General features: G+C 42.2%; 1 protein-coding gene across 39 annotated transcripts in view; it reads left to right on the forward strand.

Annotated features, from left to right (window-relative positions):
- The window catches only part of CACNA1C (calcium voltage-gated channel subunit alpha1 C), a 732,665-nt gene that overhangs the window by 524,605 nt on the left and 182,424 nt on the right, over positions 1 to 25,636 (forward strand). For 27 of the 39 annotated variants that reach the window (XM_032349969.1, XM_032349975.1, XM_032349968.1 and 24 more), the window contains exons 6-8: positions 3,415 to 3,573; positions 10,617 to 10,813; positions 21,849 to 21,952. In XM_032349969.1, coding sequence (XP_032205860.1) covers positions 3,415 to 3,573; positions 10,617 to 10,813; positions 21,849 to 21,952 — 460 coding nt within the window. Of the gene's footprint in view, positions 1 to 3,414; positions 3,574 to 10,616; positions 10,814 to 21,440; positions 21,545 to 21,848; positions 21,953 to 25,636 lie in introns of those variants that run through there. The other 12 variants (XM_032349974.1, XM_032350007.1, XM_032349985.1 and 9 more) reach the window with 2 other exon arrangements.

The raw sequence follows: 25,636 nt of genomic DNA on the forward strand, positions 1-25,636 counted from the left end.
GTCTATGCTACCTAAAGCAATCTACACATTTAATGCAATTCCTATCAAAGTACCATCCATCTTTTTCAAAGAAATGGAACAAATAATTCTAAAATTTATATGGAACCAGAAAAGACCTCGAATAGCCAAAGGGATATTGAAAAAGAAAGCCAACGTTGGTGGCATCACAATTCCGGACTTCAAGCTCTATTACAAAGCTATCATCATCAAGACAGCATGGTACTGGCACAAAAACAGACACATAGATCAATGGAACAGAATAGAGAGCCCAGGGGCACCTGGGTGGCTCAGTGGGTTAAGCCGCTGCCTTCGGCTCAGGTCATGATCTCAGGGTCCTGGGATCGAGTCCCGCATCGGGCTCTCTGCTCAGCAGGGAGCCTGCTTCCTTCTCTCTCTCTCTCTCTGCCTGCCTCTCAGTGTACTTGTAATTTCTCTCTGTCAAATAAATAAATAAAATCTTTAAAAAAAAAAAAAAAGAATAGAGAGCCCAGAAATAGACCCTCAACTCTACAGTCAACTAATCTTCGATAAAGCAGGAAAGAATGTCCAATGGAAAAAAGACAGCCTCTTCAATAAATGGTGCTGGGAAAATTGGACAGCCACATGCAGAAAAATGAAATTGGACCATTTCCTTACACCACACACAAAAATAGACTCAAAATGGATGAAGGACCTCAATGTGCAAAAGGAATCCATCAAAATCCTTGAGGAGAACACAGGCAGCAACCTCTTCGACCTCAGCCGCAGCAACATCTTCCTAGGAACAACGCCAAAGGCAAGGGAAGCAAGGGCAAAAATGAACTATTGGGATTTCATCAAGATCAAAGCTTTTGCGCAGCAAAGGAAACAGTTAACAAAATGAAAAGACAACTGACAGAATGGGAGAAGATATTTGCAAACGACATATCAGATAAAGGACTAGTGTCCAGAATCTATAAAGAACTTAGCAAACTCAACACCCAAAGAACAAATAATCCAATCAAGAAATGGACAGAGGACATGAACAGACATTTCTGCAAAGAAGACATCCAGATGGCCAACAGACACATGAAAAAGTGCTCCATATCACTCGGCATCAGGGAAATACAAATCAAAACCACGATGAGATATCACCTCACACCAGTCAGAATGGCTAAAATAAACAAGTCAGGAAATGACAGATGCTGGCGAGGATGCGGAGAACGGGGAACCCTCCTACACTGTTGGTGGGAATGCAAGCTGGTGCAGCCACTCTGGAAAACAGCATGGAGGTTCCTCAAAATGTTGAAAATAGAACTGCCCTATGACCCAGCAATTGCACTATTGGGTATTTACCCTAAAGATACAAACGTAGTGATCCAAAGGGGCACGTGCACCCGAATATTTATAGCAGCAATGTCCACAGTAGCCAAACTATGGAAAGAACCTAGATGTCCATCAACAGATGAATGGATCAAGAAGATGTGGTATATATACACAATGGAATACTATGCAGCCATCAAAAGAAATGAAATCTTGCCATTTGCGACAACATGGATGGAACTAGAGCGTATCATGCTTAGCGAAATAAGTCAAGCAGAGAAAGACAACTATCATATGATCTCCCTGATATGAGGAAGTGGTGATGCAACATGGGGGCTTAAGTGGGTAGGAGAAGAATCAATGAAACAAAATGGGATTGGGAGGGAGACAAACCATAAGTGACTCTTAATCTCACAAAACAAACTGAGGGTTGCTGGGGGGAGGGGGTTTGGGAGAAGGGGGTGGGATTATGGACATTGGGGAGGGTATGTGCTTTGGTGAGTGCTGTGAAGTGTGTATACCTGGTGATTCACAGACCTGTACCCCAGGGGATAAAAATATATGTTTATAAGAAATAAAAAATTTAAAAAATAAAAAAAAAAAAAAAGGGAAACAAACCATAAAAGACTCATAATCATGGGAAACAAACTGAGGGTTGCTGGAAGGGAGGGGGGTGGGGTATGGGGTAACTGGGGATGGGGTAACTGGGTGATGGACACTGGAGAGGGTATGTGTTGTAATGAGCCCTGGATGTTATAGAAGACTGATGAATCAGACCTCTACCCCTGAAACAAATAATACATTGTATGTTAATTAATTGAATTTAAATTTTTTTAAAAAGAATTAAAAATTCTCTTTTACTTACAGTTCCTCCAACTATCCTTATCCTAACACACAAACTTTTTTTTCGACATTCTTAGATGATGAGCAACTTGACCAAGAAACTATTTTTAAAGTAAAGTATAAATAAACATACTATCATTTCCAAATGCTGTCCAAAGACATCAGGGGAATTTATTCTAGATATATTAGCCCTGCCTATAACTATAAATTAAACATGTCCTGAAATCTTGAAAAAAAATTTTTTTAATTAAATTAAAATTTTTAAAAAGTTAAAAGAGAGAGAGAGAAAGCAGGAAAAAAATATAAAAGTTAGGGAGTCCTTTTTCCCATAAGACAGCAGTATAAGCCTATAGACTTTTGGAGTTCACTGACAAGACCCATGTGCTAAACAGGATTTTTCATTTACTTTTTTTTTTTTTTTCCTGACTGGATCTGGGTACTTTCAGTTTTTATTGTGGTAATGTATCCATTTCAAAATTTGCCATTATAACCACTTGAAGTGTATGGTCCAGTGGCACTAAGTATATTCACATTGTGCAATCATCACCACCATCTATCTCTGGAAGTTTTTCATCTTTCCAAATGGAAAGTACATACCCATTAATCATGAACTCCCTTCACTGGGGTTTTTGAATGGAAGGCTATAATGTTCTTCAGACTTGGGTCTTGAGGGAAAGAGGCCTGGTCAGAAATCTGTAGGAAGAAAGGTCCACTCATGTAGTCCTTAGAGAGAAGCCCACAGAGGTCTCACCACCTACATGTATCCTGAGATATGAATAAGTTTCAACAAAGGAAGTCCTACCCTCCCAGATGCCTGGCAACCAGATTTTTGTTTTCTAGCGGGTGGGTCAGCCATTGGCTCTAGTAATCTCACCTGTGATAAGCAAGTCTTTGCAGGGCTATCTCTAGTCAATATTAATTCTCACTATAGTGAGATGCTGGTCTGGGACAAAAGGATGTTACGATATTAGAAAATTGGATAGTTCTGGATAAAACAATATGTTCTTCCCCTTAGAAGCACAGCATCTGCTAGTCCTTTCATTTGGATGTGCCTCTGAGAAAGACCTGGAGTCAGGCCAACCTAGATATCAATCCCTACTCTTTCACTCACTGACTGTGTGACCTTAAGCCTCACTTTCCTCATCTAAAAAATGGGGCTTGTGATACATCACTGGTAAAGTTGCTAAGAAAATTGCATGAGATTACATCAGTATGGCATCCAAGATAGCATTTGGTTCAATAAATGGAAACTGATGTGCTCACTGTTACTGTCTGATTTTGTCATTGCAGGCCTCCAGGTGGTTCTGAATTCCATTATCAAGGCTATGGTGCCCCTGCTGCATATTGCCCTGTTAGTGCTGTTTGTCATCATCATCTACGCCATCATCGGCCTGGAGCTCTTCATGGGGAAAATGCATAAGACCTGCTACAACCAGGAGGGCATAGCAGGTAAGGGAAGATGCCCAGTGGTCAGCTCTCAAAAAACTTCCCTGGCTTGTTGCTACTTTCCTTGTAATGGGGTGAACAGCCACCATGTGATCACTGGCGCTAGGGAAGGCCCCCTCCATCAGGTACTCATCTTTCCATTCTGTGGAATGAGAGGCAGAGGTTGGTATTATTTTCCTCTTAGTTACTTTCTTTCTAATAAAATAGGTCTTTGTTAAAACAGTTAATTGCAAGTTTCCGTCCAGCACTGCTAAACGGTTAAATGAGCTGTGTGAATCAAGAAGCATCACCTAGACAACCTGGAGTATTTTAATTTAAGAATCAGAACTGATGTAATGAGCATGTATATCTCTGTCCATTGGTCTGTCAGTGTCACTTGTCATCCAAAGCCCTTCCACGAAAGCAGCTTTGCCAGCAGCCAGTAGATGTCTCCATCACAACCCTGGGTTCTGTGCACCCTTGGCTCCTCTGTGCTGTGTTTTCTGCTTCTCTCTTCATAGGCCTGACAGATGCTGGCCCCCTGTCACAGGGTGTGGTGGAGGGGGAGCTTCTTGAGACTTCTCTCCCCATGGTCTTTCCATAAATCAGTATATTTAACAAGAAATGCTGAACTATTAGGCACTTCTCTGAATAGGACTAAAATTTTGGCTTGTGGGATATATTACAAACTTTTGTCTTAGGTAACAAAATCTCAGTGGTGCCTTTAAAAAAAAATCATTTAAACAGGAATTGACAGAACTTCTCAGAAGACATGTAAAATAGTTTAAAACAAAAACTTGTTGAAAAAAAATACTTCCCCCCTAAAAGGATTAGAAGTGTTAAATTTATGTGATTGTTTTTTCCAACAACCAGATCTTTCATCTTGATTTTTGACATCTTGGTAGAGAAAGGGGAGACATCTGTCTGAAGCTTTAAAAGATAACTCATTTCTCTCCATCTGTACTGCTTCTCCTTCCCATTCAGCCCAGGCATTAAATTAAATTTGACCCCTCTTGCTTTACGATGGTGAGGAGGGACAGATCTGCACAACAAGGAATGACATAGGCTATTCATATTCAGAAATCAAAATAGAGTACCTGATCTAGAGGGTCTGGTTTAACTGGGTGGATTGACTGGGTATTTGTAGTTTCTAGATCACCACTACGTGACCATAGTCCTAAAACAACAACAACAACAAAACCCCATAAACCTATGATTACAGATTCACACCATTGTTTTTACTTTTTTGATAAGGAGTCTATTTAAGAGACCATTTTTTCACTCTGGAGAGAACTTCCTAATTATTTGAGCCATAATTGTATAAAATAAACTGTCGGGGCACCTGGGTGGCTTAGAGGGTTAGGCCTCTGCCTTCGGCTTCAGTCATGGTCTCAGGGTCCTGGGACCAAGTCCCGCATCGGGCTAAGGAGGCTCAGCAGAGAACCTGTTTCCCTCCCCCCCTCTCTCTGCCTGCCTCTCTGCCTACGGGTGATCTCTCTCTGTCAAATATATAAATAAAATCTTTTTTAAAAAATAAATTAAATAAACTGTCATGTTTAAAAAAAAAAAAAAACAAGTTCTTTAATATTAGGACACATCTTGCCTTCAGTTAAAATTCTGAGATTTTTCAGCTTTGTTTAGAGGAATACCAAATAATGCAATGAGTAGTATTTTTCCCTTGAATTCAAATCCTTCTTGCTCAGTTTAGTCTATAGCCAGCCCTAAACCAATAAATTTATGTTAATTGTGTAGCTTTGTTAGAGCTCATTCTAAGTCCCACTTAAGAGCTGGACCGTTAATCTCTAAAGTTTACGCAGTGTATTGAAATGATCAGTGACTCTTTAGACTCAAACTCCTCAGGGTGTCATAGGGAGGTTGAGTGTCAAAGACCCCAAGAGCAGGTGTGTGTGATGGTATGGCTCTCACCAACAGCATGCCAAGAGGCAGGAAGAGAATGAAATGGTGAATTTCTGCCATAGAGCTAATGATAGCAACCTTATCCTGCAACCAACCACTTACCTAGGGAGCACAGCTCCCAGAGCTGCACATAGCTTCTATCAATCCTGCTGAGAAAACAGCAAAAGTACATTTTTCACTGGTGGCAAGATCCTCTAAGGGCCTGTGCTAACAAGCAACCCTGAATGTTGGAAGTCACTGGGCTTTGTTATCAGACCTGCAGTGGCCTCAACCAGCAAGAAAATGATGGGCACGATAAACAAAGGAGACACAAGATAGGATGCTCTTCTCTGAACCGCAGCTGCACAGTCTGGTGAAACAGCCACCAATGGCCTGCCAGTGCTCATAGCAGCCTCCCCACTCTTAGGATAAGGACCAGAACTGGCCTCACCAATTGGAATGGCCTTTTTAGAACTGTATTGTTTTCCATTCTTGATTTAAAAAACAAACAAAAAACAGGACTAGGAGAAATTATTGGGATGTCGCCTTCATCCTACCAGAAAACGCATCAGATTATTTAGCGGTGGGATTTACCTTCACCCCACAAGTCAGAAGGGAAGTTAGCTGCCATGGTGAAAAGGACCATCAGCCTGGGGATCCAGGGTGTCAGAGAACAGACACTGAGAGAAGTATTCCAGAGAGAGGAGCCATGCCAGCTCCAGGAAGGTGACCTCACTCTGTGTGGAGCCAAGCTCCCTGCTGGGAAGAGGTGCTGAGGACACCTGGCTGTAGATGCCTCTTCACTCAACACTCTGCAACCAGGAGCTTTTGGAGCTCCTCCTTCCTAAATCTGCCATCTGATGACAAATCCAGGGCCCCACTCCATCCTTCCCAACAGAACATGAAACCACAGTCATCAGAGCCTCTTCCACCTACATAGTGACTAAACTAATGAGAAGGAAAAAAAAAAAAGTATGGTACTCTGGACATACTCCATGCAGTCATAGAGAAGGAGACCAAAAACCTGCAATCTTTGAAACCAACCCCCATGTTGGTTTTGGAGAGTTTTATACCACCTTTGGAATAGGTGATGTTTTTCATAAACCTCAGACTTTGTGTTGAATTACCATATTTTTCTACCAATTTGGATTATACAAAAGTGCTTGTGAGCCTTTGTGATAAAGGAATTTAGATCAAATTCTTCTTGTTGCACTCTAAGGCTTTTTCTCACACTGGGAATTTTATGTGCTTGTAGACTGGAGGACACATAAGATTTTGAGCCATGCTTTGGCCAAAGAAAGCTCTGGAGCTGGCTGGGTAGACCATAATTCAGCCTGTAGGCTGCCCTTCCAGTTCCCTGTAGAGGTGGTCTCTGAAGAGGCAATTTTTCTCTGATCCCAGAGGCATCTGCAAGGCGCCTTCCTAGTTCCTCAACAGACACATCACCATATGCCGGCACCTTTTGTTTCTGGCTGTCCCATCTGTTTGATGGCACTCTGAGCCAGGCCACTCTGAATCGTTCTCCCAAGCACACTAATTACCCCTGAGACTGGCAAAGAATTGGTTGGTTCAAACCTAGAAATGAAATCACTCTCATTGTATTCACTCCTTAAAGTTGGGTCCTAAAAAAGTAATTGATTTTGTCTTTGGTGATTTCTCCTTGGAACCCCTAACTGGCACTCTCCGAGGATTTCATGTTTTTGTTGGTATTAACTGCTTTTCTAAAATCTCTCCTAATCTTTGCCTCCATTCTTTTACCACAAACTTAATTTGGTCTTTCCAGAATGATTCTACTTCACTTCTGTTTTAAAGCATAAGGCCTACATCTTTGTTTCTTTCTCCTACATTTGTTCCTGCTTTCCTCCCTGGGGCTTCATGACTCTGCAGAAGAAAACCAACACAATTTTCATGTTCAAACTAATTTCCCCCCACCTTCAAGTGCATGTCGCAAGGACCTGCTGATGTGTGTGTGTTCACATTTTTCAAGTGTTCCCTTCAGTGCTTTTTATAGATACCTATTTTTACCAGATCATCATTGCTTCTTAATTGTTCTCAAATCTTTTTTTATTGTTGTTCAAGATAGTTTAAAATAGCAGTGGTGTTTGAGCCTTTAGATAATCTCTCTGAACCTCGTCCTTTTATTATTATGATGATGATGATTATTAATGAGATCCCTTCCCCTTGATGCCATTTTCCTTTCAACATATACTCTTCTATAAAACCCCAAAGGTGGTGGGTATTAAGGTGGGCACGTATCGCATGGAGCACTGGGTGTGGTGCAAAAACAATGAATACTGTTACGCTGAAAAGAAATTAAAAAAAAACAAAAAACCAAAAGATGTTTTTCTTCCTTGAGGACACTCAGCATTCACTTTAGCAACCTTCACTTTTGCCTTATTTTTGCCTGTTTCAGAAATAGAGAGCACAGGAAAGGCTGTCAGATGAGCAGTGACAACACAAAGATTAACAACATCTTTATTCACTAGAAGGCAAAACAGGAGAAAAAGAAATGCAAGTTTTTCCTCCGTTTTTTCACCTTCTCTTTTGCTCCGATCTTCTATATCATTCCAGCACTTTTATCACAGTGACTGAACATATCACAGTAGAAAGTCATCACCAGAACGGGTGAGAAACCCAGCAGAACATATAATGTATTTAGTTCTTGGTTTCCCAGTCTCTCAATTTTTTAGGTGTTTTTTGCCCACTTTTTTATGCATTCTTTAGGGTTGGGATTGATTTCTGAGTTTCCCTCTTTTTCTAGGCTCCCGTTGTTTAAACTCACAGCCAAATCTCCAAAGACTTTAAAAATTCAGAAGTCACAAAAAATTAACTAGAGTTCAGTTCCAGGAGCAGAACCCTACTGGGAGCCAGAACCTGGAGTCAGGAAATGGGGTGGACACTGTCATTCCCTCAAACAGTTCAGGGACCAGTGGTGCAGACCTTTACACCTTGGTCATCACACAAAGACCCACACACAACCTGAAGCACCAGGCCAAGGATAAGCCAGGAAGCATGGTTCACAATAGCCCAAATCTGGAAATAATCCAAATGTCCATCCACTGGTGAATGGTTAGACGTACAGTGAAATGCACTGCTTGGCAACAAAAATAATATACTATACTGATATGGGCAACAACACAGATGAACCACAAAAACATTATGCGAAGTGAAAGAAGACGGACACAAAAAGCCACATATTGTATGATTCTATTTATATGAAATTTCTGGAAAGGCAAAGCTGTAGAGACAGAGTGTAGATCAGGTTGCTGGGGGCTGGGGAGAGGAGCTTGGATTGACTGCAAACAGGCACACAGGAATTTAGGAGGATGATGGACATGTTTTAAAATGGGTTGTGGTGATAGCTGTACAACTATATAAATTTACTAAAAATAATTGAGCTGTACATTTACATTGATGAATTGTAAGACATGTAAATTATATTTCAATAAAGCTGTTAAGACAGAAAAAAGTAAAAAAGCCAAGAAGACACACTCCAGCATGTATTTCCAACCATACTGCTCAGTTCCATTCTCCTAAGAACTGTCTCTTAGTTAGGATTAATATTCCTCTTCCTGTCTTCCTCTTTGGAGTAAACAGTTTCAAATTTGAAACCACAAACTGAGAAAGAGCCAACCAACCAATAGTCTTCAATGCACAGGTACTAGACATTCGTAATTGTTGTGATGCATATGAAATAAGAAAAGACCCTGGGTGATCTGTTATTTTCGAAGTGAAGAACTATAAGTAAACTCTCTATCTGGGGGCATATCTTCATTATTGTTAACTTATCATTTGTTATGACTGAAGTCTATTCTGTTTATTACTGTTACCTTCTATAAGCATGAGACAATGTCCTTAATTTCACAAGCTTCTGTGAAATTCAAACTATTACCTTATACAGCTGGGTCAAGGCTACCAGTATTTTACCATAATGGGAATTCTTAGATCAGTCTAGTCTTTTTTTATTTTTTAAGCGTTCTATTTATTTATTAGAGAGAGAGCACACATGAGTACACTTAAGGCTGTAGGAGGAGGCAGAGGGAGAGGGGGAAGCAAACTCCTTGCTGAGCAGGAGCCCCGTGCAATGTGGGGCTTAATCCCAGGACTCTGAGGTCCTGACCTGAGCAGAAAGCGATGCTTAACTGACCGAGCCACCCAGGTGCCCTTAGATCAGTCTAGTCTTATTTCAATTTACTAATGATCTCCACATCAAAAATATAAGCTACATCTTAATTATTAATTTTCTAGTAACTCTTCCCAGCATGTGAAATTAGCCCAAGCACCATCTGTAGCCACAGGAGGTATGTTGTACAGTTTCCTGAAAAAGCCCTCTCCGTACCTAGGGAGTATTGTCCCTGTCACCCACTGCAGGTCTGTCTTGATTAGAGGTCAGAAAAGGAGTCTTCTCTTCTGAAAGGTATTCATACTGGAAACCAAAGAGCAGTGCTGCAAGGTTCCATATGACAATCAGCAGTGTTTATGTTTGAGAGTTGTAATAAAGACCACTATCATTTATCATTTATCATTTCCCCCCGTGGGAAGAATTTATGTTTTGTCCTTCATCAGCATAAGGCTTCTACTATAAAATGACTTGTATCTTTGGTAATGTGTCCTGTAACACGTAATGGAGAAAGTGGTACAGAATGGGACTTGTTGGCTAATTATGTGAGAGATTCTTCCAATCAAGATAACCCTCACCCTAAACTCTGGTATTCCAATGGAAGGCTCCACAGATACATTATCACCAAAGAAAGAAAAGGTGGACTTCCTATCACTTCCCAGAATGTTTTCCACTTGGAGTGATTGCATCATCATTAGCTTTTAATTGGCCATTTGCCATTGACCATGATGACAACATGTTTCCGCAGAATGTGCAATAGCCTTACCATCTTTGAAATCAATTAACAAGGTTAAAATACAGTTTTACAATTAGTTCAAAGTACTGACTCCCTAAATCAATGGCAGCCTAAAATGAATACCTCGTTACTTACGTTGTTTTATTTGTCTGTGGGGGAACTAATGAAAATGTGTTCTGTATTATGGTTGCTGTGGTTGTTTTGCCTAGCCCATCAACCTTATCCTGCCAGTTTTCTCTCTGACTTCTCTCTTCTTTCTCTGCCCATCTCTCTCCATCCCCTCTGCTGCCTTCTCTTTTCCCCTGGTCATTCAAGATGTTCCAGCAGAAGATGATCCTTCCCCTTGTGCTCTGGAGACAGGCCATGGGCGGCAGTGTCAGAACGGCACTGTGTGCAAGCCCGGGTGGGACGGGCCCAAGCACGGCATCACCAACTTCGACAATTTTGCCTTTGCCATGTTGACAGTGTTCCAGTGCATCACCATGGAGGGCTGGACAGATGTGCTGTACTGGGTACGTAACTTGAGATGGGCAGAGGCAGGGAGTCCAGAAGGCTGTGAGCCTTTCCTCAATATCTCCCTTTTCTTCCACTCTTCCCATGACTTTGTGGTCACATACACACCTTGATGGAATAGTTGATGAATGTCTTTGATTTCTTCCAGGTCTTTCATGAGAAACAAAGCATGAAATTTGCACCCTAATGAGTCTCTTTGTCCGCCCATCAGCCTAAGAGAAATGTCATCGTTCAGTTTATCCTACCATAGTGAGAAATACGGGCCTACAGCTGATGATCTGTGAATGAGTTGGCTAAACCTGACACAAGGATTCTATTCAACTCCCCTTCCTGTAGAAACTGTAGAGTTTCTTCGTTCTTATCCTTGTCTTGCATCTGTCCCCCAAAGAGAGCTAGAGAGCACAATTATTAATTTTTAGGGCTAAGGAGAAAAGCCAGGCCTGGTCTTCTAACAAGAAACAATTTTTATTGAACTGTTAGTATTATGGCATGCTATTGTATTTCTATTTCTTGTGTTAATCTTATCATATTAGAGTAGTCCATCAGACAAACACATTGCCATCATTTTCACTGCTAGCAAAACACTCTGCTGGTTATGTGTGCATATTTAGAAACACCACTTCCTAAGTGTCAACCAGTCAATGGTAAATTTTCTTTTACCTTCAAGATGCCCCTTTTATTATCCAGCAGCCAACACTACTTTGCCAACCTTCAAGCCGTTAAAGTGCCAGATTTCTGCCTATGGGACAGGCAAATATACACACCATATTTGAGCTGTCTCCTTTCTGGCAGAGTCAAGTCCACTATTTGTAAAAGCTCCAGAAAATATAATTCTTTGTAGGATCTCCTACTTGAGCATGAGAAATGACTTGCCAGAATCCAGTGTTGTTCTCCAGCATTTGGGTGAAAAATGCTTGTTGCCAGTCTTGAAAATACCATCTCACCCACAGTTTTGCAAATAGTCAAATTTATTTGGCCATGCTGAAAACAGTCTAAGAGTCTGCTTGGGGAAGTGTCTACATACTAAAGCAGGGAAGAGGAGAGGGAAGCAACTGGCTTCCCATTGAACAGAGCAGCCAGATAGAAAGGAACTGGTGCCAAGAGAGGTATTGACTTCTTAAAATCTCAAGAGTTTTATAATAACACAGAGATGTGATACAGGGTATTGTATCTTTTAATTTTTTCATGAGCTCCATAACCTATTGATTCAAAAATCCTCTTTATCAAGTTTTTAATGTTCAGGTCAACATGATGAAACCCAATGTTGCTATCAAATGCATACTCTCTGCAAATGACTACTTGAAACTTGCCTGAGAACCTTGTACCCAGAAAACATTTATTGTGCATTCCTTGCATGCCAGAGAAGCTCCTAGGTACAGGATTCAGATGTAAACAACATACAGTTCAGACTAAAAATCTCAGTCTAGAGAAACAGTAAATCTAAACTGAATAATGATGGTATGACTGGAACCGGGCCATGGTAGAGTTGCTGTGTTGTGATACTTTGAAAAGAAGACAAAGGTCAAGTCACCTCTCTCTCAAATTAAAATGAAACACTGGAAAACATTTTTTAGGCCCATGCTCAACAAAACTGGCTTTGAATAATTTCTAAGAGGAAAAGAGGGAATTGAATGTACTATGCTTAGGCAAATTTATTTCATTTAGCAAAGCTGATCAAATTCCCAAGTGGTCCTTCTACCTTGGGTAGATCTCTCTGGCTATCCAAGGACAGAAATACCTTTCTGTACATGGGCAGTTTCTGCTATGGACCATGTAACGTATGAGCACATGGAACTATGCTTTGGAGCCTCATCACATGAGCTTCAAACCCATGCTTTAAGTTGCTATAGGAACGCCTTCCGTGGTGGTAAATTGAGGGCGCGGTGGCAGTGGGTGGGTGGGTGTAGGGCTGGGGGAATAGGTATAATTTACTTTGCTGATGGCCCTGGTGTATTTTTGTGATCTTCCTTCATCACTCCCTCCCTCTCCCCCAGCATAAGTCATTGATACCCCACCAGCCAGATGTGACCCAAGAAATACTGTCGTAATGACAGCCAGAGTGGGGAATGAGAAGAAGCACACAACTGCAACTACCAATTTTCAGCAGCTGTGTTGTGCTTTCTCCCCTGGGGTGTGTGTGATAGAGCTCAGACTGGGAACGGAAAAAATGTCAGAGGTGAAGGAACAATCCCAGGCTCATGGGACATGCCTCTCTGATTTTCCCAGCACCTTCCCAAAACGGCCATATTGTGTGTATGTGTGTGTGTGTGCATGCATACACACACACGTGCACACACACACACACACATGCCCATGCGCACACACACCGTAAAGCTGAAACAGCCTCATACTTGGGTATTCATGATGGAAGCACTCCCCAGCCCAATGCTCCTGCTTTCAGACAATTTCTCTAATTGCTTTGACCTTTCTATGGCCATTTTTCCTTTCCTCCTTCTTTTCTCTCCCTCTTACTTCCTCCCCCTTCAACATTCCTCCTTCTTGCCTCTGAGCTTATATCTCTAAACCCACAGACTCTCAAATCTCAGTGTACTTTAGTATAAAACATGGAACTTTCTAAATATAATGATAACCAGACTTTCCTCCAAGCCACTAAATGAGAAGTTCCAAAGTTAGGCCCCAGTATCTGCATTTTGAAAGGCTCTCCAGGTGATTCTGATCCCGAGTAGGAGTCTGAAAACCCCTAGAAGCCTAACCTATTCAATCTGCATGGTGCTGCTTTGATGCCACTGGATTTGAACCAGTCTAGGAAGCTATAGTTTCCATGGAAATTGGAGAAGCAGGGTCTTCCACTCAGAAGAATGCATTTCCCTTCAAATCCAAAGGGCAAGTCTACAGAATGTTGGAAGGATCAACCAAGATTTTCAAGTATAGCAATGAATGGAAACCCCAGAGCCAGATTCATTCTGAACTATCAAACAGCTTGTTAGATGTTCCTAGGGAGAGAATCAGCCATTAAAGTGCTAAAGAAGCAATTGATTCAATCACTGGATATAGCTTGGGATGGAAGGGATCAGGGAGGTCAACAGTAGCAAATGGCAGACACCTGCTTCCTACTGTGGATAATATCAAATCCATTTCTCTTTTTCTGTGACAACCATATTTCATCCCATTGTTATGATTTGAAGAGTTAGTGGACTAAAAAGAAGATCAAACTTGGCCAAGTAATACTAGAACAGCTAGTTAAAGTTACTGCCATACATTGGGTCAAGGTTCCAACTAAAGTGAACGATTTGTTGAAACATTTCTTTTACCGAATCTGCAGATGACAGGCTAAGGAGTGGGGGACACTGGGGATTTGGAAACTAAGCTAAAACTCAGTTTGAGGTGTGGTTTCCTCGAGCAATAGCTTCTTAAGCCAAAGCCCCATTTACTCTCAGAATGTCCATGTCTCTTCTAAAATGGTGGGGAATGGTGAGCAAACAAAAGTATCAGCCTTCTTTAGAAACAATGAACCACCAAGAGAGGGAAGAATCCAATAGTGTATAGCATCACCATTAGTTTCTATTTCTATGTTCAGATTTTTATGTTGTTTTTTTTTTAACCAAACACCCCTAACTTTCTTCATGTAATTCAAGACTACTTATCTTATATGGTTTGAGAATGTGCCTTCCTGAAGATAAAGAGGCTGCTGAATCAAGATGATTTTCAGGATTCTTAGATGTGGTCTGAGTCCATTTAAAAATCATTATCCCTTCCACAATGCATCCAAATCACAGTTAATTAACATAAACATCAGTCAGGTGCTGAGTTTGTACTTGAGATAGCCCCGTGCTCTTGGGGTCAGAATAACATGACCACTGACCCAGTGTTTGGAATACCTGGAGAAAGTTACATGTGAGACTTGTGGGAAAGGGAGGGAGCAGTTAGAAGTAGGCACCACCCAAACATACACATTTCTAGCTCTTCTGGAATCTAGATGCCTGAATACGCCTTCATCAAGAGGATGAATAACCCTCCTGATCCAGGGCCCCCAAGAATATTAAATACTGTGCAGCACAGTAAAATCACTCAGGTCTAGGTTTCCCTGGACTCATGCCCAACCCTACCTACCACCAACATAGTGGGATCACTTCTTTCCAACATCACCCATTGCCCCACCCCAACAATTGGCTTAAAAAATAGAAACTGAGCTTAAAAATAGAATTAGAAAGGATAGTTAATGAGAAATCATATAAAGAGAAGATTTTTAGAATCACAAATAGTGTCTTCTGTAGTATCTGGGTTAGTTTGGGCTCAACAGGAGAACTTGGGAACAAAATTCTAGTATGTTAACCTTTCATGAAACAGTTGTCAGCTCCACACTTGGTCTTGTCATCCCACTTACATGTCTGGACATGCTGGGTAGATAATTCCTTCTACACTCTCATACACACAGAGATGGACATTCACATCTGCTCTTGGTGCTGCTGAAACATCCTTCATTTATAACAAAGGTCTTTTACATCCAGGCAGGTTGATTCAGGCTTTACCCTATTTTTTCCCCACTCCATCTTTTTTTCAAAAAGCCACCTCTTTTCACTATAGAATATAGAGAATGTCTCTGAAGGCATCAAGAAAACAGAAATGGAGTTGAGTTCTATTTATGACCTAATAGTCATTCTAAGTGAAGAGCTGGGGAAAAAATCCTCAAGTAACCTAGAAACAGCATCCTGGGCTTTTTCACAGGTATCAGAACAGAGAAAGTGGCAGGTCCTACTTAGGACTCTGTAGTTCTCGACTTTTAACCTGCTTCTATTAGAGTGCTCCCCACTTAGTGCCCATGCTGTTTTAGACAAAGAATGTCATCTAGACAACAAACTAGTAGTTTACAAGCATGTCAAGAAAGAAAATTAGCAACTCTCAATGCTATTACTTACTTAATTTTTAGACTTTATTTTATTCATTTCACTGGTATTAGATGAGTCCTTATTATTTAATAATCTATTTAACAAACATTTATTGAGTATTTACTATGTTCCTGGGACTGAGTAGGGACTGGGGTAGAGGGATGGAGAGATGAAGTCCTGCCTTCAAGGAATTTAAGATCTAATTGAAGAGATAGAGGACACATAAGGAAACTTGACTTAGCAAGGCAGTATACTCAGAGCTCTGTGTTGGCACAGAACATTTCAGGGAGAGAGAGGAATTTCACTCACTTTGAGGCTCTTCCTCCTAGGGAAAGCAAGTTTATAACATTTAGGGAGATTGGAGAGAACTAGTTTTTAGGTTCTCTCAATAGAACCAAGAAACAGCTCATGTTCCCCCAAAGTGCTCTCACCCAAGGTGCCTGAAAGGCCACCTGCCTAAAGGTGCAGTCACCAGTATCGTGCAGTCACCTCACAGCTCATTGCTGCCCAGGACAGATAAGCAGGGCTTCCTTTGGCTATGAGCCTGCTGTCTCCTACACAAGTGTTCATACTTGGGGCCACTCACACTCCCTAACCTCCCCCAGGATGTCAGTGATCCCCATGATCCCATGTGAATTCAGGGATTTTTAAAAAGTAGATGTGTTGGTTTGCCTTCATGTTAGGAACATTTGGGTGTCTTCCCCCACATTATCCAGGCTTTCACCTGTGCCCTGAGGCAGTCATGAGTTTTCCACGTACAACAATAAACGGGTGCAGGGTCAGGAAGGAGTCAGGTTAAGCTTGTTGTCTGACTTGCTGCTCACTCATTGACCTACGGGTGTCTGCATGCAAGGTGACGAAGGTCAAGAGTAGTCACAGATTTTTTGAGACATTGCCCTGGGCACTGACAATCATGACAGCAGCAAACCCTGTCCTCTAATTGTACTCTGTAGAAAGCACTATGATTTTTATGGGCCAGCACCTCCTGCCTTTGCTGTCAAGTGACAGGCCTCTTGGCATTTAGTGAAACTATTTAGTCTTTTTAGATCCACAGCGACTGTGAAACAAACCTTAGGAGAAGCTGCCACAACTTGAAAACTCATGGAAATCAGCTAGGATTGAGAGGGGCCTTGATGCACTAGGACTCAGGAGGTTTTGTTCCTCTTATTTTATCTTCTTTGGGACAAAAAAAATGTATGTTGGATTTGAACGTTTATGGTTGAGGTTGCCCTCAAGGAACTAGATATTGTTTTCAGGAAGTCCTTCTGTGTTTTTCATTCAGTATCATCTTTGGGCTGTCTGTAGATTCTAGGAATAATCAAGCATGTGTTTCAGCGAAGGCTGGGGTCATCCTCTAAGTCCTTGGGCCTGGAGGCTGCAATGGCTGCTGATGGTGGACATCAAAATGTCTAAATATGTGCCTTCCTTAAAAAAGTCACAAAGCTTCCTTTGTTATAAACCTAAGAAACATATAGCTTTAATGGTTTGAGAAAACCTATCCTTTTTTCACCTCTAAATAAGGGTGTCAGCAATCTAGGTCATTTTTTAAAAATATGTCTTTATTCATTCACTCTCTTCTTAATAGCTCCATTCCAGCTGATTTAAGACATCAATCTCATCACTCCAGGCATTGCCCTACTTCAGAGCCATCCATATTGTATGCTCTCTACCCAGTCTGCCCCCAAAAGTAGGTGGCCTAGAATCAAGAGGAGAAAGTAAAAGAGAAAACAAAGGGGGCCCTTTCCTCTCAGGCCAGAGCCAGACAGACCAGAGAATCATTCACTAGTAGCTGTTGAGCATTGCTTGCTGAAAAAGTGATAGGGTCTTAGGAACACATTGGAAGCTTATTAATCTCCCATCTGCCCTCCTGAGTCCTGCCCCTCACCTGCTATTCTGCATCTTAAACCTTTGAAAGAACTGTCTCACAACAAGGATGAGACCAAAGCAGAAGCATAGAATAAGGGAGAGGTAGACACCATGAGTCTCCTGGATATGTCCCTGGCTCTCTATGGGATATCTACAGGTCATGAATATATCTATAGGTCATGAGGTTATCATGAGGATATCAATGGGATATCTATGGGTCATAAGGTTATGAGGATATTAATGGGCTATCTATGGGTCATGAGTTTATCTGTGGGTCATAAGGTTATCACAGGTCTCTCTATGAGCTATGTATGGGCAATGTGGCTTGTAGCCCCCTCCATTTGAAGCCCTTAATGATGCTGAAAGTCACTTACCTAGGACACAAAGGAAAGGACACCCAAAAATGAATAAGGGCCCAAGGAAATCTTCAAGGTTCATGGGTTTGTTGACTTATGAGAGAGATGTGGTTCAGGGAACTGTATTTTCTTTAGGGTTATGAGGAACCAGTAAGGAGAAATTTCATTCCAAGGCAGTTGGTTAAGTGCCAGCCAGCCCTCATGCCCACTCTCCATCTGCCCAGGCTCCAGAGGCAGCTCTGGAAGGGTGAACAGCAGCAAGTGTGCCATTGTCTCCAGGAACTACATGTTCCTATATGTCCTAAGTAAGGTCTGAGATCTGAGGCAAAGCAAGAGAACTCATGCAGAACAGGCCCCCTCTGCCACTCTTGGGAAAAGCTCTTCCCGGATTAGCACAGAGCAGCTGGTTGATCAGAAACATTGGGCCCATGCACCCATGGGGTTGTAGGCAGAACATCATGGGCATGGACCTTTTCTCAGGTGGGAGTCCACAGCTTTCAACAGCTCTTTCTGACCTCCCCCACCCTCCCTAACTTAAGGAGGAGGAGAGGACTCTGACCTTCACTGGCCAGACTTAATCTGAGAAAGGAAAACCTAGGGCACGTAGAGGCTTCATGGCCTTGGATCCAGTTTCCATAAACACCTCCTCACAGATTACTTCTCCTATCCCAAGGCTGTTTTTAACCCCATCACTCTCACTGGCTCAGATCACAATATCTTACACACAGTAGGCACTCAGGAAATACTGTTGAACAAATGTGGACTCTAATGAGACCACTGCTAAGAATAGTGAAAGGTTTATGTCGTGGTTCCCCATAATAAAATGTGACATAAAAACCCTGGAATCACATGGTCATCCTTACAATCATTCTATGGCCTATGGTTGGCTATCTCGCCATCATGCTTATGCCTTTCTCCTCCCTAACTCATTTTACCAGTCCTGCCCCTTCTTACATGGTGCAGTTTTCTTTTTCTCCTCCTGGGTGGTCATTGGACTTTCCTCTGCTGGTTTGGTTTCCTTTGTAGACTTGCCTCTGACGGTTACTTTCTGGTTAAAGGAGTCTTTCAGTCTCCCTGTGATGGGGGCAAGCTCTGAAACACACAGAACTTTCTACCCTGCCTCTCCTAACAACCACTGTTTTTCTGGATATTTTCACCCTCAGCCACTGGGAAAAGTCTCCATCCCAGAGCCAGGATGGGTTTTCAACTGTGGGTTCTATTTTTAGTAATTGCCAACTTCCTAGGAAACCCCCAATTCTCTCCCAGGATCACAAAGCCTTTGGGCTTCCTATCTGCCCCTACACTCCTGCCTTCATTGCCCCAGGTGCAAGGTTTACCCAGTTCTGCCTGGTCTGTCAGTTGCTTGCTTTTCCAAGCCTCAGACAGCCATTCTTTCTTCTACACTTCTAGAAACCTCTATGGTTATTCCTACAACCTCATTTACCAACTCACATTATAGTTGCCTTTTTTTTTTTAATCTTTTCCCATGCTAGGAAGGGCTTCCTATTCATAGCACAGTGCCTGGCACGTATCAAGTTCATTCATTCACTCAACATTTATTGAGTACCTGTCACATGCAATGCACTATTTTTGGCATTTGGTCTGGTGAACAAACCAGACCAAAACTGCCTGTCCTCAGGGAACTTACATTCTAACACGTAATAAATGAATTAGAAAATGATAAGCACCATGTGCAAAATGGCAGAGTATGTGGGAATGGAAATGCTCAATAAATTCTTGTTGAACTGAATTGAATTACAACATGGTTAAGTAGACTTACATTGGAAACTCTTCTTTTGCTCAGTGACTCAGTTCAAGCCAATGACCCACAAACCCTGAACACAGTTTTTGTGTTCTGTGCTATGGCTGCATTTGGTAGATTCCTTCAACCAAAATATAGTGAGCCCAGATAAATAGTATTAGATTTGAAAAGAACCTATCGGGATGTAACACTTCAAACCAGTTAAACTAGGTGGGAGTGGTACTTCTTGACCTGCTTTACTCACAGAACACAGAGAACATAGTATTTGTCCGGCATCCTCAGGCACATGGGTAAGGTTTCTTGAAACCTGAAAAGGGTTGAGGAAGGTACTATCCCATCCCACATGTAACTCATTTGAGGCACCTAGCTTTAGAATCCCCTGGGTGATTAATGTGCAGAGTCATGAGGCTCACTGACTTGGGAGCAATCTGTGTCGTTAACAATTCTTCCAGATGATTCTGATGCTGTGGCCCTTAGACCACACTTTAAGGAACACTGCCATGTAACAAAGCAGGGACAGGTAGTGAATCACGATATTTGTCGTGTCCTTATATTTGAAGTTGAGAGCTATGGAGAATAGCTGTAAATCAGTGGTTCTCAAACTTTAACATCAGACTCGACTTGCTGTAGGGCTTGCTAAAACATGGGTTGTTGGGCCCACCTGCATAGTTTCAGGGAGGGCCAATATGTGCATTTCTAAACAGGTCAGGGCCACACTCAGAGATCCACTAATATCAATCATTTGGGAAGCTTGTATACAGAATTTGGATTTCTGTAAGGCAATTTCACAAGGACAAAGTTGGGGTTCATTTTAGAAAGATATGACTAAATCCTGCTTAGTCTAGTTAGAAAGCATTAAAAGAAATAAATTTGAATGCCTAAATCAGAACAAATTTCCTGTTTGATAAAAATTGTGCTCTGTAACTTCACATCATGTTTATACCTACCCTCCAGCCAGCTATGTGCTGGTAAATGTTTAACCACCAGTTCTTAAAGGTAAAGGGTAAAGTGGGGGCTGATCTATGTCATTTGCCCACTCTGCCCATCATGACCAGTTTCGGGGTACCCTACTGACGTCAATGAACACAGTCCAGGGAAGAAATGCGTAGTGGTTCTCCAAAGCATTGGACCCAGCAAACCATTGCCTCCAGCTGCTGCAGGTGTTTGTCACCTCTCAGAGGCTGCCTCCGTTATACAGTTAGGTTCTGGTCACTGTCTTCAGGCTACAGGAAACGTGTTTGCAGGACAGGAACTATTGTCTGCCTAAGTAACCAAACGACAGTCCTTTCTGGTCCGTGGCCCAGAGTGCTCGTGAAACACTGCAGTTTTGCTTCTAAATTCCAGGCCCAGCTCAGGAAAATCCCTGGGAAGGGGTTCTGGGTGTCTGGCTCCTTCAGGAAGAGCTGAGGCCCACCTGACACCAAGGTTAGGCTGTCCTGGGTGCAGTGGAAGACTCCATACCACGAAAACCCAACTGACTTGAAACCACTCTAGGCTCAAGAAATCACTTTTTTAGGTGACCCACCTTATTAAATAAGTGAAAACATTGAAGAAAGTTTTCTGGTTCTGGAAAATAAAACAACAGAGAGAGCCAAAATTTAGAGCCTACAGATATCCCTTAGAGTTCAGGTCAGGGTCATGGGGAAGTATTTTGAATATCGATGGTACCAGGGGTGACAGTGGATCCTGGCTTAGACCTGCCAGTTTCCTCCAGTTCTGTCCACACCCTTCCTGCCTGCCTCCTCACTTTAACTCATTCTGCTCTCTCTTTCCTAATCTGCCTTCATCTTTCCAGATGCAGGACGCTATGGGCTATGAGTTACCCTGGGTGTATTTTGTCAGTCTGGTCATCTTTGGATCCTTTTTCGTTCTAAATCTGGTTCTCGGTGTGTTGAGCGGGTAAGCTGACCGTTTCTATGTATTCTTTACAATGCAGCCGAGCAAGGTCCTAGGACCCACTATATCCATCACCAGGGTCCTCAGGGATGGGATCCTAACAGGCCAGGAAAACCAGAAAAAATAAGTACCTATTCAACCACAGATTCTGACCCAGTGTCTGGGCAGGCTGTTTGGCCTCTGATTTGCACCTAGAGGATCCCTGGGTCCCGGCACTGCTTGGGTCAGTGTTCAGGAGCCGGTGATGGGCACTTGGCCGTGCTCGGCTGCTGAGTGTGCCTCACTAACTATCATTCCATTCTTCCAGGTCAATGATGCCGTAGGAAGGGACTGGCCCTGGATCTATTTTGTTACACTAATCATCATAGGGTCATTTTTTGTACTTAACTTGGTTCTCGGTGTTCTTAGCGGGTAAGCAGGACCAAGGAAAAAGGTCTTGATTTTTATTTTATTTACTCTTTCTGCTATTCCTGGCTTTATTCTTTTTTCTGGCTCTGATGAACCTGGGATAAGAGGCCACCTCGGGAGCCTTGAAGTGAATGGCCTTGGCCTGGCTGGACAGAGGATCAAATGTACAAGGATTAATCTGTTGGTTTGGGCTTCACGAGGAGATTCTTAGTCCCACCTGTCTCCTAGCTCATCCAACCCCCTCGCACCCTGAAGCAGCTAAGTAGGTAGGCAGGATGCTTCTCCTTCTACCTGAGGAGCTGTGTGGTGAAAGCCTTGAGTTGAAAGGGTTTGGCGGTAGGGATTGCCTTGCCAATAGGTACTTGCCTGATTACAGTTTGTGGCAGGCTAACAGTAAAGATTTAATGTAGCTTCCACACATTATTGAATGGACTGGGATAATAAGGATTTGATTTAAAATATAAGTAAACAAATACAAACTAAAAATAAAATATTCTTTGATTCTAATTCATAGACTCTACAGTCTGAGTCTTGTACACCCTTTTTCTGAATGGAAATGGTGCTTAGCTGTTCAAAGCCATAGATTATTGGAGAATAGAGATGGAATATACTTTCCTTTAAATGTATCTACTTGGCTAGAAGTACAAAGTTTGCCTAATTTTGGCCTTTGCTCTGATGAAGTTAAAAAGTGGTAGAAATAGCATATGGTTGGGCCATCTAGCTGCGCTGGGGATGGCCACCTTGACACTGCAGAGACTCACTGGGCCTTTACTCAGCCTACCTTTTTCTTCACAAGTCCACACCAGCCATGCCAAGCCCTAACACCTAAATGCTCCTGATGACCTGCTCATGGGTGACCTACTCTGCTGCCTTTGCTACAAGGGGGAGGGGGACAATCTATTTCTGCCCTGCTCAAGACAGGTCAGCTGCTTTGAATAGCCTTTCCTATGTCTCTAGGGACATTAATGCTGGGAGAAAGTCAGGCATGACAGGAATGATTGCATTTAATTTTTACTAAGTACATGATCTGGGAACAGCTCCTCCCATCTCCTGCCATAGCCTAATGCCATGCAAAAGCATCAGGTTTAGTCTTTGGGATTTGGTGAAGGGAAGAATCTGTTTCTCCCCTCACTCCTTTCCATGGTGGGTGCCTGTTAGGGACTTTGATGACACCGTGCCTTTTGCCAAGGTAAGGCCACACAGGAAACTAGGGTCTTCCATCAGGGATAAAAATGATGAACAGGATAACATAAGCCCCTGATTAGCTGCCTGGAAGATATAAAGGTTTTCATTTTTGTGTTACAACACAAGAAAATGCTCCTGTGTTTATATGAATCAAAGCATTGAAAAAACCAACTTCACTCCCACTCAAGACAAATTTGGATATCCCAGCTCTGCATTTGCTGGATGCATGATGTTGGGCAACTTCACCCTCCTGAACTTTAATTAACCATCAAAAAAAAAAAAATGAAGATAATAATGCCAACTCATAGATTGTTGTGATACTAGAGTGAGAGCGTTTGTGTAAAATACTTGGCATATAGTAAGTGCTCAATAATGGTGCTATCATGACAATGATTATTGTTTACTTGATGTCTATCATAACTGGAATAATTGCATAAAATCCTCAGCCTTTTCCTTTTAAAGATGAGGAAAGTGAGCCCAGGCTTAGGTGATGTCATTGTGCTTCTAAGTATTAGAACAAGGATCAGAACTCAGGCAGACCCCGGACCCCATCTTCCCATCACCATCCATTGAATATACATTGAATGAACTTGAATTGTAACACAAGCCAAAGCTTTGAACCTTAAAAAAAAAAAAAAAAAAAAAAAAAAAAAAGTGATTCTACTTTCTTGCCCCAGAGATTAGGAACAAATCTAAGCAGTAAAACTCCCCCCAGGAATCCAAAATGCAGAATCAGCACTAGCCAATGAAGGCCGTTCTTAAGCAGGATATCTACTCACAGTCATTCTTGCTGCCTCCCCCCAAGGAAAATTTTCTTCCTGGCAGAGAAGTCAAACGGCAGCAGCTGCTAATGTTGGAGAAAAATCGTTTTGAAGACCATGTCTTGGACCAGTTCAGTCCCAAAGCTTGTCATGTAGTAATAATGCTCCCAACATGAATTGACTGAACAGGAACACTAAGGCTTTCAGACCTCAGAACTGTGAGCTCTGGAGTCCATGTAGCAGGACACCTTCCCTGACCCAGTCCCAGAGAAGCAGTCTGCTCCTCACAGCTCTGGAATTGCTGATAAAACACCTTCCAAGGCTTCTTGGCTGCTGGGCACACCCTCTGCACTGACAGAGAAGTGTTGATTGGTAGGCTTTTAATCAGTCAAAAGGGCTGGCCACTCTGAATGACCTGCGTGGGGTCCATGCAGTGACAAAACCTAGAATCAGCCTCTTGTTGGCTAACCACATGGTGGTAGCCGTGGTTTCAGTTTTGGGTCAGCATCTTAATCAGTCAGAACAATATCATAAAAGTCATCATAAAAATGCAACAACATTGCTTATTCATCAGTCAGACTTGATTAAACCAACCTTCCAAAAGCATCCAAAACAGTCTCAGAGCTCCACGAAATTCACTGTCCCAATGATAGCATTAACAGTAACAGCCTCCATGGCAATCTCAGTGCATGGAGCTTTTGGTGGATAATTCATTCGAGGCCCACAACAGTCTGATGAGCTCGGTGCTATTTATAGCTCCATTCTCTAGAGAAGAAAACAGAGGTACAGATGAGGAAACCGCTTCAATCCTTACAGGTGAAAATGGAGGATCCAGGATTAAATCCAAGCAATGTGAATCCACAGCCTCTATCTTTAACCTCCATGTGATACAATCCCCAAACCCTTTTAACTGGCTAAGCCCATGTTCCTAAATCTGAGTCGAGAAGTGGGGAGGTGAAGAGCAATAAGTGCAATGAGGAGGATCAACAGGAGTGGGGAGGAAGGTAGAAGCAATCCTTGAGACAGCTGTTGGAAACAGCCCCCAGGAACAGAAAGAGTCCCAAGAGAAAGCACTAGAGCCCCCACTCAGGAGGCTGCAGCAGGGCATGGTTGTTTAACATAGGGGCTGGCATCCCTGCAAATGTTAATAGTCCTTGAGAGAGAACAGACACCCCTCTACACCAGCTCAGTAGAACTAAATAAAGCCTTGGAGCATTTTGGAACTGGAGAGGCCTGAGACCCTATACCCATCAATTAAGGACAGTACTATTTTACAGTCCAACACAGTAACACAGCCTCATAAATTATGTCCTTCAGTCACCAAGGAAAGGTTAAACTATGCTTAGAGTGTTCTACTTATGAAGGAAAGAGGACACTCTATAAAGAAAAACATAAACATTCTAAGAGTTTGGTCACCAGACAGTTAGGCACCCTTTATCTGGAACATTCATATATTCAGAACATCTTTCTCACGAGGCCAGATAGAGCCAATGTAAATCATATATATCACATGGATTTTTATATTTAATTTTATTCCTTCAATGTTCCAAGATTCATTGTTTATGCATCACACCCAGTGCTCCATGCGAAACGTGCCCTCCTTAATACCTACCTCCAGGTTCACCCAACGCCCCACCACCCTCCCTTCCAAAACCCTGTTTGTTTCTCTGAGTCCAGAGTCTCTCATGATTTGTCTCCCCCTCCGATTTCCCCCAATTAACTTTTTCTTTCCTTCTCCTAA

This window comes from Mustela erminea, chromosome 6 (assembly GCF_009829155.1).
Source record: "Mustela erminea isolate mMusErm1 chromosome 6, mMusErm1.Pri, whole genome shotgun sequence".
Classification (NCBI taxonomy): domain Eukaryota; kingdom Metazoa; phylum Chordata; class Mammalia; order Carnivora; family Mustelidae; genus Mustela; species Mustela erminea.